Source organism: Astatotilapia calliptera, chromosome 20 (genome assembly GCF_900246225.1).
Source record: "Astatotilapia calliptera chromosome 20, fAstCal1.2, whole genome shotgun sequence".
In the NCBI taxonomy this organism is placed as follows: domain Eukaryota; kingdom Metazoa; phylum Chordata; class Actinopteri; order Cichliformes; family Cichlidae; genus Astatotilapia; species Astatotilapia calliptera.
The window spans coordinates 12,507,541-12,524,340 of NC_039321.1; the positions used below are offsets into that span (position 1 = coordinate 12,507,541).

Genomic DNA, 16,800 nt, shown 5'->3' on the forward strand with positions numbered 1-16,800 from the left:
TTTTTTTAGTTTCACAGTCCTCTCACAATAAAGGTAGAGGGAGTTATAACTGCCAGTCCTCGTGCTGTGTCTGAGTGTGCTCTTGTTTCAACTGCAGGATCAGATAAGCAGCCATGGATGATGTATATAAAGCAGCGGTGAGTACTGATATTGCCGAGTATGCTGTTATATTTCCTTCTATAACATGTTTTCTATGATATACATATTTATTGGACAATTACATAATTATATTATAAGACAGACTGTATAGTTGTTTTTTAACAACTGTCAGTGTCCTCCTGAAAATGTGAAGTTATGTTATTATTGTAAGCTTTGCGTTACTGGAGCTTTACAGTGAAATCTGAGTTCAGTCAGCCTTGTGTACCAGTGTGATATATTTGACCAACTTCACAATGCAGTGCAATGAAGAATTTTAGGAGAAAGTTCATAGAAAAGAAAAAGGGATTCATTTGAATATTTGCCCGAGGTCACCAAACTCATGTTGGAGTCAAGACGCTGGTCTGAAAATGGTTTGAAAATGTCACTTTTATATGTATAAATAAATGGTGCCTGACAAGAGAACAAAGAACAGCTGGACAGTTGAAGGGAAGAAGAGAAGTGACAGCTGCTGACTCCGTCAACTCAACTCCCATAAACAAGAATAGCAAGTGAAGAAATTAGTGTCACATTGCAGTCCATACTGAGAGCAGGAGTGAAGCTGCAGACGTGAACCTCTGCTGCTGCTGAGTGCCACAAACAATCACCAAATGAAAAACACAAGTCAGATGAATTTCATGTCAATTAAAATGTGATGTTTTCCTCCAGGTCGAGAACTTAACAGAGGAGCAAAAAAATGGTGAGGAAACGACTTCTTTTCATTGCTGTCTTTCTCTTTATTAGATGAAATGAAAAATGCTTTATTCATCCCACCTTTGAGAAAGAAGTTATAGAATTATAATTCAGTGTCATTTCTACAGCGCCAAATCACAACAACAGTCACCTCAAAGCACTTTATATTAATAATATGAATATGTTTTGTTTTCATTATTTTTTGTGTTCATTTTGTTTCAATTACAGATCCTGATTATTTTTCATGACAGGAGAAACCAATGAACCATTTCAGGCTTTTATTTTAAATACTTTTTGAGGGATTCCTGATCATTGCCTCAGATTTCCATGTGTGGAAAAAGGCCTGAGATTGTGAAGTATCTGATATGTGAAGCTACGTTTTCAAGCAAGCATAAATAAATATTTTAGACAAATCAAAGATGGTTAAACAGAAAACAAACAAAATAAATAAAACTAAATTGATAAATTTGTGGTTGTTGGATTATTTCATTGTTTGACAATAAACCTCACACCACAGGAAAGCCTATTTCTTTCCCATAAATGGTGCCAGAATAAATAACAGTATTTTTCCAGTGTAAATATTTTCTTTTGTTTTCTGTTTTCCATTGTGGATAAATTATAAGATTATAGGATTTGGATCTTTGTGTTTAAATGACAGCTTTTATCATAACAAAGGATAATCAGTGAATTCCTGTAATATTAGATGATGTAAACAAGCGCCCGATAGAAACAGTTCAAAGTTAGTTTCGTCCTCACAGATGTTATATTTTCAGCATCAGTCTGGTCTGCATCGGCTGTTTGTTGTTGTGTGCAACGTTAACAACAATCTCAGTAACAAAAATGATTTGTTTTTTCAGAGTTCAAAGCTGCGTTTGATATCTTCATTCAGGATGCAGAGGACGGCTGCATCAGTACCAAGGAGTTAGGAAAGGTGATGAGAATGCTGGGACAGAATCCCACTCCTGAAGAGTTACAGGAGATGATTGACGAGGTGGATGAAGATGGTATGTCAGTATTAGTATGTTTCCATCAGGAACATGTTTATTTCACGACATGGTTTGCATATTTAAAAAAATTAAAAGGTGAAAAAGACATTATAGTCCTGATTTATTTATTTGCTGTATTTTCACAGGAAGTGGGACGGTAGATTTTGATGAGTTCCTGGTTATGATGGTCCGCTGCATGAAGGAGGAGAGCAAAGGAAAATCTGAGGAGGAGTTGGCTGAACTTTTTCGCATGTTTGATAAGTAGGTCTCTTTTGCATTTTTTGTTCACACGCAGCCAGAATACAAAGAAAATACCACCAGCCTGATACCACACAAATCATTGCTAACTGCCAGTAGGAGATTGAGGGATGTTTTGAATATTATTGCGTATGTGAAGTACACATACAGTAAAAATCTTAATGCCAAAAGAGCTCAGCGAGTATTCCACGTAGGATTGATGAGTGTATTTTTATGTGAAGGAATGGAGATGGATACATAGACTTAGAAGAGCTGAAGTCCATGCTGGAGTCCACTGGAGAGGCCATCACTGAAGATGACATCGAAGAGTTGATGAAGGATGGAGACAAAAACAATGATGGCAAAATTGATTATGATGGTATGGGAAGCAGTTTATTTGTAATTAAAATGTGCACAAAACAGCTGACTCCTGACAACATAAGGAGAACATTCTCATCACGTTCACAAACCATTTCACGGAGAATGATTACAGAGTCACTGAGCTCTTTATTGTGGCTGACAAAGTGCATAAAGTAACAAAAATCAGAAACTGAGTTCAAAAGGCAACTAAACAAAATCCAAAGGAGTAACTGTGAAAATGATATTTATGGACTTTGATTTTAAAACCCATAGATTTTAAATCAAACAGTGTTGTGTAGAAAAGTTCAAAATAACATTGTTTCCTCCATTGTACCCAGTCATGGATCGTTAGTAATGAATAGCTTTGCTGATGTGACTGATGTACTGACCTGTTCGTTGTCTCTGATAGAGTTCCTGGAGTTCATGAAAGGTGTTGAATAAAGGATTCTGCCGGAGGCTTCACATCTTCTATCTTCTACATGCGTTGGCAACATCATCGAAGGCCTTCTTGAAGATATCTTCACCGGTTTTTCTAATACTGTACCTTCAAGGCCTTAACAGCTTTTCCAGGAGATTTCATTGAATAAAATATTTTTTCTGAATAAAAATACTTAGATGTTTGTTTTGTCTGTCATAAAATTTTGTGTAAATTAGCTTAACTGAAAGTGAATTAGTATTATTTCTATGGTGCTTAACTGAGCTGCACAGTCGTGTTATAGTTTCAATGGGACACTGGACTCCAGCGCAGGACACGAGGCAGGAATAAAAGTTCGAGTGGCTTTTCCAAGGCTCCACAGAAAGAAACTTGGCAGGTAATTCCAAGTTTTCCACTCGCTTCCCTCCTTGGTACATGAGGCTATGCACAAAGGAGATGACAGCAAAGACAAGCCACAAGAAACAAAACATGGAATTCAACACTCCGGTGGAATGCTCTGATGGTTAGCGGGAAGAAGCCTCGCACTTTATCACATCTCTCAACTTATTACTGTATGTCCATATATATTATGACTGTGGCCATTCAAATGTCCACGTCCATATACACCACGCACTTGGCAAGACACAGAGACAGAGACAACGGGTGGAGGACAGAAGGATAAGTTGACTCTGGAGGATCAGGGAGGTTTTTATTATCCCCAAATGCAAATTTGTTGTGCAGTCAGTAGAAATCACACAAACATCAAGCAAAATGTAATAATGTGCAATAAATACACAACAAAGCAATATGACCATTGAGAACATGGTGAGTTATTTAAAAGACGAATGGTTGGGGAGTTGCAGTCCTGTATGCTGGGATACTGTTTCTACAACCAGATGGAATCAACTCAAACTCCTCTAATAAGGAGTGTGGAGGAGCTGCCATAACCTTCTACAGGTGTGGAAGCTCATTCAGGGCCACACCTGCGATTGTGCTGGACTCTGTCACTGTATCTTGAAGTATCGTTGTGCCTGCACCAGCAGACAAAAAAGAGAGTGGAAGAGCAGATTTAATAAAACAGTAACCTAAAATTAGATGTGCTGGGAAGCTTTTCTACAGACAGCATCCACCTAAAGCTCAAAGGTAACCTTATCATCAGTTTTAGTGCTACAGTATAAATACTGCTCAATGACCTGATCCTTTCTTAAGAGCTTGAAAAAAGGACGTGACTGGACTTCTTTAAGCAGTACATGTGGTGGTTCTTATATGGCTGTTTTAAACTGTTGGAGCACTCAACACACTTTATACAACATGCCTCATTCACCCATTCAGACCCTTTCATACAAGCACTTTATTCTACACCTAAGTGAAAATGTCTCGATGCTTAATCATCCAGGTAAAGAAATCCCAAAAGGTTGATTCTGTTCATCTGGACATTTTCAGCGGGAGAAACATTTCGTCACTCATCCAGATGACTTCTTCAGTCTCAGCTGACTGCAGGTTTCCTGCACTGATCAATGTCCATGAGTACCATTCACAGAGAGTTGGGGAATGACTGCAATCACAGCATTGTAAGATGGTGACAGATGTACCCTTAGACCATTCAGAGATGGTCTTTCCCTTTTCACGTAAATGGCCTCCTTGACTGCCCTCAAACCAGCGTTCCTCCCTGTCCAGGATGTGTTCATCCTCATCCTTGAAAGAGTGTCCTCTGGCCTGTAGGTGTAAAAAGACTGCAGAGTCCTGGCCTGACGAGGTAGCTCTTCTGTGTTGTGCCATCCTCTTCATCAGAGGTTGTTTGGTTTCCCCGATGTATAAATCCTGGCAATCCTCCAACAGCGTACACTCTGTTACTCTGTTTGTGTTGGGGGATCCTTGGGGTGGACCAATTTTTGGCGCAGCGTGTTTTGGGGTTTAAAAGCCACAGAGTTTCACAGAGCCTGCAGTGTTTAGAAAAAATGCGTCTCAACTGTTCTGACACTCCTGACACATATGGGATTACTACGGGTGATAAGAGAGAGCCTCTGTTTATAAGGTTGGAAACCTGCAGTCAGCTGAGACTGAAGAAGTCACCTGGATGAGTGACGACACATTTCTCTCCCTGAAACGCTACGTCCAGATGAACAGAATCAACGTTTTTTTGGATGACATTAATAATGTTAGTCACTACTTGATGCAACTCAGTTTTTAACCAGCAATTAAAAACAGAACAAGTATATTTATTTATATATTAACTTATATGTATAGTGTATTTCTTATTTATGTATTTGACCTGGGGATAGAATCATTTTTAAACTGGCAAAATAAAATGTGAAGCCTAATCCAAAAGGTAGAGGGGGAATCTTGTTTTCCAAATCCAAACTGGGAGCTGGTTCCACAGAAGAGGGGCCTGAAAACTGAAGGCTGTGCCTCCATTCTACTTTTAAATACTCTAGGAACAAGTAAATTAACAGCCTACAACGTCTTTATGATGAGCCTGATTTTTCAAGACCTTGTATGAGATGAGAAATTTGATTCTGGATTCAACAGGGAGCTAATGAAGAGACGTCAGTGCAGGTGAAATATGCTGCAGCATTTTGGATTAACTGAAGGTTTTTCAGGGAGTTTTTAGGACTTCCTGATAATAATGAATTACAGTAGTCCAGCCTGGAAGTAATAAATGCATGAACTAGTTTTTCAGCGTCACTCTGAGACAGGATATTTCTAATTTTAGAGATGTTGCACGAATGGAAGAAAGCAGTCTTACATATTTGTTTAATATGTGCATTGAAGGACATGTCCTGGTCAAAAATGACTCCAAGGTTCCTCACAGTGTTACTTTGTTACTAAGAACCAGGTCATTTTCCTCTCTAAGGCCCTTCTACACCGATCGCTCAGCGTGTCGGGGCGACCAGCTCTTGGCAGCATGGTTCATACTTCTTCCATTAAGTGATTTTGGAGTTCAAAGTGCTCACTTCAATGCTGAAGAAATCTTTCTGTACATTCCCCCAAATCTGTGCCTCGACACAATTTCTTTGACTTTGAGTTTGTGCTCTGACATGCACACTCAACTACTGAGTGTGTGCATTTTCCACCGCAGGCGGACTCCAATGAAGTTGTAGAAACATCTGATTCATTCATGATCTGTTCTCATTTTTACATTATGGGCCATTGTGTGTCGAACTTTAAGGTGAAAAATGAATTTAATCCATTTTGGAATAAGACTGTAACATGACAAAACGTGGAACAATTAAACTTGAGTTAATACTCTCCAGATGTGCTGCACGTGTGCTGTTATGGTAACCACTCCTACCATGAGATATTAAAACATTAACAAATTAATCGTATTCAAGCACCACCGGACACCTGGAAACGTAGTGTTTGGTTTATTATATATAAGAAGCAGGTAAAGCTTCGGGTCAGGGTGCTGTCTCACTGCAGGGGTCTTCATGCTGACTACCCTGATGGATGTCTCCGTTAACACACATACAAATAAGTTACCAGTTAAACAGTGAAGCTAATCAAACACCATGTTGAGTGAGGGTGAAATGCCAAAACATCTGCCTGCCAGGTGAAGTCAGATCACTGCCATGCTAAACACAGAAACAGGTACAAGGCCTACGCTCTTAGTGTTGCCATGTTCCCAGTTTCTGATGGTCACATAGCATCTATGGGCAGAAGGTCTGTTTAATAATGACTGTGGTGTTTTGGTTGTTTGAACCAGATGGTTGGACCTTATTTACCCATTTCAATATACCATTTGTACACAGTACTGTAATATTACTGTCATCTCACACCTAAAGTAAAATATTTCACATTAAAATCCAACAGAGAAAAAGAAAAGCAGCTCGTGTGATTCATGGAATGTAGAATGTGGGAAAACAACAACAACAAACAAAAAATGCTAACTTATTGTGCACACACACTTTCTGCAGTTTCCACCTTTTGCACCTCGGTTCATCAAAGTACCATCATTCCTCCCATTTAGCTTTTCTCTCTGTTGTAGCAGAGTCATCTGCATACAGATGTCAGTTCTATCCAGCAGAATTACACTATTAAAGTTGCTCACGGCTCACGAGTACATTCCCCTCAAAACATTTCCCTTTCATGAGGGCGTCACTGATGTTTTCACTGCTAACAGAAAACAGGACACCCTGTCTTTAAATCTCATTTCATTTATAGAAACTCCCACCCTGCTGTCAGAGAGCAAATGATGCTTTACAGCATCATTTGATGTTTGAGCTGATGAATGGTAATGAATGGTCTCTATATTATTGCATAGTGCCTGTTCTGATGAGCCAGGCTCATCTATGAGCGTATGTCTTTGTTGTTGGAGAAAAAGTAACACATCATCTGCATAAAGACTGATTTTAATGCCCTTAATCACTAAAGCCTGTCTGATTGATGCTGTGGTTGGTTAAAAATTGCAAACAGTGAAGGGCAGAGTGGGCATCCCTGCCTGGAGACAGAAGCTGGAGGATGTTTGCTCATTTGTCCTGACACATGCTGTTGGGGAACTATTTTTAACCAGTTTATGAAACCAAATGCGTGTAAAGCTGCAAATAAAAAATTCCAGTTTACTCTGTAAACACTTTTCTGCATCTACGGACAATATTGTGGTTTCAGTGTTTTTACTACATGAGTAGAAATCTGATACTAAAGCCTTAAACACACAGTCAGATAAGGGTAATCCAATCTCTCCTCAAAACAAAAACACCAAATATAACTCAGTCATTCAGCTCAGATTTATTTATGTAGCTCCAATTAACAACAACTGTTCCCTAAAGGCGCTTTATACCGTCGGCTACAGCTGACAGTATAAAGTCATTTGGTTGATTTGGATAACAGTTTGAGCGTCACAAGCTGACAGGAGAGACAAAAAGAAAAATCAGTTCCTAAAATACAAAAGGAGCTCTAGCACTGGAGCGCTGCTAGCACTTCCTGTTGAATACAGATCATGCTCACGTTACTTTAACAGCCTCAGGTACTTTATAATGCGAGCATACAGCACTAAACACTTGTTTAATGCTGTATGCACACGTCCTTCTTGTACTCAGGTGCTTAGAAACGATCCTTAATCAAGTTTTTGTCAGCCACAACATTAAAGCCATGTGCCCAGTGCTGTGTTGGTCCACCTGAGCTGTAAACAGCTGTGGCCGAGGACCTCTGGTGATGTCACCTGGTCTCTGGTTCTGAGACATTTGTGTGAGAATTGTTTGAGCCTCCATGCATCACATGTTTTAGTAATACTCAATGTTTTTTAAGCTGTAAGTAGATTTAATGTTGGGGCTGATTCCTGTATAGCTTCATTTATTTCATCAGTCCATGCATAAAATTCTGTTAAACACTTTTGTATATTTAACTTGATAAAAACCAACCTTTCACATATTCATCACTCAACCTGTATCAACCTGTTGAGCTCTTATATTTCCCCTTTTGCAAAAATGTTTGTCCTATTGTGATAAACTGCTCTCTGTGAGCACTTCCTGTGACTCCACTCTGTTCTACCTTGTCACTTCTCTCGCCTTTCCTGCCTCTGAGTCACATCACAGGTTTACAGGAGGCGCAAACAGGGACGATATACATATGAAGGTCTACGTTTGCAGTCAGTCATATACGACGACGAAATGCTCTGTAAGAGTGTAACTAAACAAAACTGTATGGTATTCATATGCTCTTGTCACACTGTCATGTTGTAAATGGAACTAAGAGTAAATATAAAAGTTCTCATGAACATTTAAAATTGAACAAATGTCACTTCAAAGTGAGGCCTTGATCTTATTAAACACCTCTGCTCATCTTCCTCTCTGCTCACAGCTCAAAAAAAGGAGAAAAGCTGAGGTACAAAGTGAGAATTGGGACTATTTGTCTCCATAAATCATGACATGTTTTATTGTCCAACTCCTTTTAAACCAGATCACATGTTTTGAGGATGCGCACTGAGCCAACCTGTGCTACTGAATTTCACTCTTTGTAATTTTGGTCTTTTCACATAGAAAAGACTTTTTTTGTTACATCACACTACAGATGACGCTACAAAAAGTCTTTTTATTTATATGCTGACACTACACCTAACAGCAACGCCTGACTGCAGGTTTCACATGAAGACGTGTGATTGGACAAACTGGGATTAGCAGGGACGATGTGGAATTGGACATGTTTAGAAAGAAAATGTAAACATTCCCAACCAATCTGACTTGTTCATTTAAATCCAGATTCAGAGGATAAACAGACATTTATTCTGCACATCTGCCACTGGAAACATGGTGATGATAAACACAGACTTAGACATCAGGACTTGAATATAATGAGTCTCCGTGTGGGTCTGTCTCATATCAAAAATAGTTTGCTTTAATGGAGAAGTACTACAAGAATTTGTACACTAATGATTTTGAACCCGGTTGATTTCCTGTCCAAACATTTGCTACTAACCCCTGAGAGAATGATCACATCACTCTCCAACAACACAGGTAATCAGTGAGAACACAAAGCGTGCTACAAGTGTACAAATGACACATGAGAAATAAATGAAATGGGACACATGTAGAAGAGTGCAGCTTGTCTGGCCTTAAACTGAATGTTGGAGGTTGATATAAAAACAGCAGTCCAGCAGCCTGACACTGTCGCAGCTATCATGGTTTCTGCCTGTGAGCTACGGATTCTCAGTCAGCTGCAGGGTTTTACCTCGGGAGGGCCGTGCCCAGACACACACCCACCCATCAGGTCTGACTCGCTTTAGAGCTTTAAGTCTATTGCGTCCAGCATCCACCTCCTCAGTCTAGTTGACACGGATGCCTGAGATGAAGGGCAGCCCGGTGGGAACCCTTTTCTTGTACTCAACATAGTCCTCGGCGAAAAAATGGATAAGGGAGAGCTCCTCCTCCTCTATCCGCTCCCGGAAGAACCGCCAGCTGGCTATTGTGTAAGCCAGGATACACAGTGGGTTACACAGCATCACCTGCAGCAGCCAGAAAAAGACAACAGATGTCAGCAACAACAAACAATTCATTAAACTGATTTAGAAAACCCCTCCAATAGTAAACCAAATAACCAGTGACTGAGGTCTGTGTACCAGCAGGAGTGGGACATGTAGTTCATAGTTAGTACTTTAAGAAATCTTTCATAATTCTACACAAAGTGTTCCAAAACATACAAACCACAAATGATGGATTTCAAACACTGACAGCTGCATTAAAGCAGCCGAGCAGTAACCCTTCATATCCTGTTCTGTGTGCCCGATCACATCAAACGTTACGTCTTCTGTAATGTTTTTGCTTGTTTTGTTTTAAGTTTGGATCTCAGCGTTAAAACTTGACAAATGTATTTGTTATTAATTGTTCGCTGCGTCCCTCCTACAAAGAACAGATACTGGTCCTGCTCATGGTGTAAGAACCTTCTATGGCCCTGTCCAGCTCTTCTACAGTAGCGGCCCATCGGTGCCACACAGCAACGCTTCTGGCAGTGGCACACACAGTATCATCACAGAGCAGCTGGACTACAGGTGGTACCTGCAGGGCACAGGCAGTGACAAATTAAATAAAATAGCCTCCACCTGGAAAACTTCCTGTTTTGTTCATTTTTTTAACTCCAAAGCAGCTGAAACTGAATAATCTCGTTACCTAACATATCCCACATGTTTAACTGACTTGATGCTATACTCTGATCAAACTGTGTTCCTTGTGTTTAACAAACAAGAAGATAAAATGATCCTAATTGTAAAAATACACAGTATCAATATTTTCTTTTACCTTTATTATTGTAGTGCTGCTCATTACTCTTAGATACGACAGAGCTGTTAGATGCATAGAAAACTGCATCTAAATCGTTTGAGATACACATTTAGATCATCTCAGGGTTTCTAATATGTTCATTACAAATTCTGATTCAATTCACTGATGAACAAACTCCTGCTGAAGATCCGCTGCACATAAACAGCACTTGAAAACGATATAAAGCCCACTTGACTTATTTATAGCTCAAAAGGGCTTATTTACATTTTTCAAGAATTACATTCTTTATTTTTAAGAAGATCCATGAAAGGTGGAGACAGAGATCTCATTACATCACTCAGCGAGCTCTATTAACGAGCAATAATTGATATTCAAAAGAGAAAAAAAACACAGGCTTTTAAATGAACTGCTTACTGGTTTCCATTTTAGAAATTGCAATGTTTTAAAGTTTACCAACATCTACCTAACAACCCTCAGGTCAGCGGCTCCATCTTCTACTGGTCCATGTACAAAAATATTAATGCGACGTACCAAACACAAATTTTTATATTATTTCACTTTCAATCTGAAACGTGTTACGATAGCATTGAAATTAATATGGTCTAGTGCCCCCCATGCCCCCCTTTAGGCTCACCCCTGCTCTCTTCCATGTAAAATAGGATGGCTGCCGTCATCATTCAGCAGTATCATTTAAACATGCTATCGGACTAAGTTCACAGTTCATCTGCAGGTTTTTCTCTGTATAAAACAAACAGCTGCTGAGTTGCTTTTCTTCATGTTGGAGTTTGTTGATCAGCTGCTTTGATGAATGGTAAATGGTCTGTATTTATATAGCGCTTTACTAGTCCCTAAGGACCCCAAAGCACTTTACATATCCAGTCATCCACCCATTCACACACTGGTGATGGCAAGCTACATTGTAGCCACAGCCACCCTGGGGCGCACTGACAGAGGCGAGGCTGCCGGACACTGGCGCCACCGGGCCCTCTGACCACCACCAGTAGGCAACGGGTGAAGTGTCTTGCCCAAGGACACAACGACCGAGACTGTCCGAGCCGGGGCTCGAACCGGCAACCTTCCGATTACAAGGCGAACTCCCAACTCTTGAGCCACGATCGCCACGATGAAGGACTCACACTCGCTTTTTTCCCAGTAAAGGTTTTAATGGTGACCACAGGAACAGCGCTGCTGTTTTGGATGACATAAACCTCCGCCTCTTCGCTCTTTACAGTTTGTAAACAGACTCCATGTTAGACTGTGCCAGCATCGTCATCACTGCTGCTGTTGGGGGCTGCGTGGGCTTAACAGACATTATAAAAGATGGATGTAGCTTCCAGATCTGAAAGTATTTGCTCATCTGCCGTCACACACACATGAACTTAACTGACATCCCATTCTTAAACTACAAGGTTTAAGGATTTAGGATGTCGGCACACCCTGCAGCATAACAGCTTCAAATTGTCTGGGAAAGCTTTCTACAAAGTTTAGGAGTGTGTGTATGGGAATCTTTTAAAAATCACCTAGTAGTGCATTTGTGAGGCTGATGTTGGATGAGCCTGATTCAGTCTCTCCTCTAATTCATCCCAAAGGTTTTCTAAAGAGCTTGGAAAGAAAGTGAAAAGACTTCTTTATCCCCAGAAAGTTGATTGTGTTCATCTGATCGTAGTGTTTACAGTGGGAGAAACGTTCAGAGCCTGAAGACTTCTTTAGTCATTTCACAGCTAGCTGCTAGCCCATGCAGAGCTTATAGCGCCTTCCTGCACTGAGAATACGAAGCATACGTGGCTACAGGATGTTTCCTGTGAGATCAAACTTCTACCATACACCTGGTAGATGGTTCGAATTAGTGTGTGAGCACGTTCACATCATAAACTGTGATCCAGAGTCACTCTGGAGTTTGTTTGGAACCACACAGAACCAAACAGTCTCGCTGAGGCTGCTTTGGTCTGCACGTGAGCGCGATTACTGTGTTCACACCTGCACAAACAAACCACACCAGGTGGAAAAATGAGCTGAAGTTAAACACTAATGATTGCTGCTGCAGCTCACCTGTGTTCCTATGCTCCAGTAGAACCAGCCCACATAGGAGGGGTGTCTGAAATAGGCGTAGACCCCACTGGTGACCAGCACATGGCTTTGGGCCTTCTCATTCTGGACAATGTGATTGAAGTTGGAACCGGCTGTCAACATGGCCGCCTTCCGTAATCCTTCACCACACAGAACCATGAAGAGACCCAAGACGCTCAACCAGCTGAGTTGCTTCAGTTCTATAAGAGATAAGAAAGACCGATGAAATACTGGTGAGCACATAAAAAGCCTGAGAGCGCAGATCAGGATCTGACCAGCTGCTGGTCTGCAGGCCAACAGGAAACCAGGGTACATCACTTCCTTTATTCAACAGAGGTGTGAGCACATTAGGTGTCAGTATGTTCCCATGAAAGGATGATGGCTGGCCTCTTTCTCCTTCCTTCTCTGTTATCTATTAAAAAAACAGATTATTATATTTCTTTGATGTTGATGGTTACACGAATAGCTGTTCATGCATTTTGCATGTCGCCACAGGTTCCCAGCTAAACTATAATGTTACTTAAACTTAACAAACATGTTTACTTCCTATTTTGAAACACGAATCTCCAACCACTCTTTGGAACTGTTGATTGTCATACCCATGTGACAGCAAGGAAAGTGATACATCTCTGGCAGCAGCCAGCATCATACTGGGTACTACGACACGGCCAGAAGCTCTGCACATAGGATGTGAGTCAGCCATGAATCCATTAGCCCATGCACACGCTCCACAGTCTGGATGTAATCTGAGATCATTGTTATTTCAGCATGAGCTAATATACTGGATCAGGCAACCTCCCTTCTCAACAGTTCTGAGTGGACTGAGTGCAGGTCATTACACAGATGACACACCAACCTGGAACGGTCAGCTTCTCCACAATGAACTCCACCCATGATGAGACAGCAGCCAGCGTGTACTCCACACTGTGGTTGAGCAGGAATGAGTCCAACGACAGGCTGCGAGGGTTGATGATGGCCGTTACCAGATACTCGGAGTAATGGAAGAACGACAGGGAACACATGTACCTGCAGAAAGACAGGATTACTTCACGTTCAACTGTAGCCGGCCTATATTAGGAAAAAACACATCCTGATGTCAACGTATGAAAATCTATGTAGAATTTAACCAAGAAAGTGTGACATATATATAGTTTTACACAACATAACAATTGTACATACCAGCCAAAATGTGTCCAAGTGGTTTCAGAGAAGGTTATAATTAAACCACAGCCAAAGGTCACTCCCAAAAAGCAGGCCCTCACAGCAACCTAGAACGAGGACATGCTGTTAACACACTCTGCACTCACTTTTTCACTGTCCAGGTATTTAAAACTCGTCCTTCACTATTACACCCGTCTGCTCCGCATTCACAAACATGTATTCTGTCTTGCTTCTACCGACTTTAATTCTTCTCCTATCCAGAGCATATCTCCACCTTTCCAAACTTGATCCCACCTGCTCTGTACTCTCACTACAGATCACAATGTCATCTGCAGATATCAAAGTTCAGGGAGACTCCTGCCTGACTTCATCTTCAACCTGTGAACAAGATGGGGCTCAAGGCAAATCCCAGCCCCACCTGTGGCTCAGAAGGGGTCATCTCCAGATCGATAGTTTGTTTCACAGCTCCTCCAGTCTGAATGTCAAATGATCCATGGGCAAGCTGCCCCCTGTGCATCCACAATGCAGAGCGTGAGTGAATGACAGACAATGCACTCATTGATAGGAAAACTGCTTGAATAAATGTGTGTATTATTGGATGAATAAGTCTTGTAGTAAAAAGTGCTTTGAGTGCACAGTATACAAGTACCAGACCATGTATCCCCTGGAACTCATTCCAGCTGCACACCTCACACACTTCTATGTCACTCCTGACTTTACTCATACAGTACCACAATGTGTCTCCTAGCATCCTAAGATATGCTTTGTCTACATCCAGAAAGACAGTACCTTATCTATACTTCTCCAATGCAAACATACAATCTGTAGGGGTCTTCTCAGTCTTAGTTCAAAAACTCTTTCCCATAGCTTCTTGATAAGGCTCGACAGTTTTCTCGCTCTGTTGTTACTACTGTGCTACATATCACCCTTGTCCTTGAGAAGCAGTACCAGTATCCTCCTCCTCTATTTCTCAGGCATTGCATTAAACAATGTGTTTGCAAAGTCCGCTGCCCTGCTCTCTCAGCGAGACCAAGACAATCCCATAACTCCACAGGTATGTTATGTGGACCAAGCGCCTTTCCACTTTTCATTCTATTTATAGCCCTCACATCTTCCTTGCTAATCCTATGCGCTTCCTAATCCTGTAACTGTCCTCCTTTCTCTCATTTTGTAATTTATCACTGCCTCTTTCTCCATTCATCAACTCAAGCAATGCTGTATAAGTAAATTATATTAGATACAAACCAATACAGGACTAAATGAGCAGATTTCTGAATGGACTTCTGTATTACTTTCTTGTCACAGCACATAAAGTAACTGTTAGTACCAGTTATAGAGTTTAGCCATTTCAACTGTCTAAAATCAGCAAGTTCCTAAGCTTAACAGACTTCTATGTTTAGCACACTAATACCAACAGCCTCTCTCTTCTTTTGCTAATGAGATTAACTCAGTGTTAGCTAGGCTAGCTAGGCGACTCAGTTGGATAACATTAGCAGCAAGATTTAGCATTTAATATTAAATGGCGTAAAACTTGATTGCTATATTAACTGCAGGATGCCAAAACAAACTGAGGTCACAAAAAATACGACTTCAGCATAAGATTCAGCACAAAAGCAGGAAGTTGGTAACCTTATGACAGCACCTACCTTGTACAGAGGTCCCTTGTATATCAGAAGTAAGAGGCCGTTAATAAGGGCAATATGAGAAGAAATCGCAATTTTCCCGGGAGTCTCGGTCAGATAATCAAAGACCCAGTCGTGACGTCCAAACCAGGTTCTGATCAGAGGAATTACAACCACGCTAAGCCCTAAGATAAAGCCATTTATACTTACTCTAGCCTCTAATACCAACTTACTGCCTGCCATGATGGAAATACTGTACAGTGGTAAAATGAGATATCGCGAGAACTAAATGACAATCTCGTGACGTCATGTGACTGCCTTTGTATCTTATCAGCTGCCAGTACAGAAAACCAGAAGAGTCATGCGGATCAAATAAACAGTTTTGTGCTTCAATAATGAATTGTGCAATAAAATATGCGTTAATACATGCATTTGTTAAAAATGATTTTATTATTTAATAATTAAATTAAAAATGAAAGCACTATTTATAATTCAATATTTCAAAATTGAATATTTCAAATTGAAAAAAAAAATTCACAAACAAAGAATTAAACTCTCAATAAAAACATCTTTTCAAAAACGATTTTCGAATTCCAAATAAAAATATAGATTTAACCTGGTGCTTCCTACCTGCCAACCGTTTTTAGTATTGTGATGTTTCGCATGTTTCTTACAGTTTGAAGCAGATGCAACTATAAGAATCAGCACTGAGCCCTTACATTTCTATACAGTGTTCAAGTGATGACTGCAACCTACAGCCTTTAAAATCATGATTAATCCAACCTGCAGATATGGACAGTTAATGTCACGCTGCTCAAGTCTTGTAATTAAGCTGATTTTTAAAATTAATATATACTTGGACACACACACACACACACACACACACACACTTTATCCAATATGATTCTGGAATTTAAATATAAAATATTTTAAATGATTTCAACTTCAATCCACGTGTCAAAGATATGCAGCAGTGACAATAGTCCATTTGATGTTGCATTTTTACAATAATACAGTTTTAAGTGTACTGAGTTGTAACAGTGTTTTTCCTGATTCTTTTCCTAATAGAATGATTTGAAAAAAAATTCTTCCATTACTTGACATTTTCAGCTAATAACAAATATTTTTGGTAACATAGGAAATATTTACTTAACTTAGGAATGTAGAGTTCAGACAGGCAGCACAAATGATTTGTTATGTATGTTAGGCATGATTTGATCTGATTTATTCTTGTGAAACTGTGTGTGTGTGTGTGTGTGTGTGTGTGTGTGTGTGTGTGTGTGTGTGTGTGTGTGTGTGTGTGTGTTGGGGGCAGTCTCCGCTTTCTATAAATGTAATGCTAATACTAATTATTTTCATTGGTGTATGACTTGTTTACAAATCAATAAGCTACACTTTATTGCTTCGAGCATTGC

General features: G+C 40.2%; 2 protein-coding genes across 2 annotated transcripts; one reads left to right on the top strand and one right to left on the bottom strand.

The window, feature by feature from the left end:
- Positions 1 to 3,031, top strand: LOC113013885 (troponin C, slow skeletal and cardiac muscles). Its single transcript, XM_026155103.1, has 6 exons — positions 1 to 137; positions 805 to 835; positions 1,686 to 1,832; positions 1,961 to 2,075; positions 2,294 to 2,430; positions 2,821 to 3,031. Exons 1-6 carry the CDS (start codon positions 114 to 116, stop codon positions 2,850 to 2,852), a joined length of 486 nt encoding a protein of 161 aa, XP_026010888.1. The 5' UTR covers positions 1 to 113; the 3' UTR covers positions 2,853 to 3,031.
- Positions 3,032 to 7,528: 4,497 nt separating this feature from the next.
- icmt (isoprenylcysteine carboxyl methyltransferase) lies at positions 7,529 to 15,673 on the bottom strand. Its single transcript, XM_026154682.1, has 5 exons — positions 15,410 to 15,673; positions 13,782 to 13,870; positions 13,459 to 13,628; positions 12,585 to 12,802; positions 7,529 to 9,763 (listed from the first exon to the last, which is right to left on the bottom strand). The coding sequence occupies exons 1-5, from the start codon at positions 15,626 to 15,628 to the stop codon at positions 9,584 to 9,586; spliced, it is 876 nt and encodes a 291-aa protein (XP_026010467.1). The 5' UTR covers positions 15,629 to 15,673; the 3' UTR covers positions 7,529 to 9,583.
- Between the last annotated feature and the right edge of the window lie 1,127 nt (positions 15,674 to 16,800).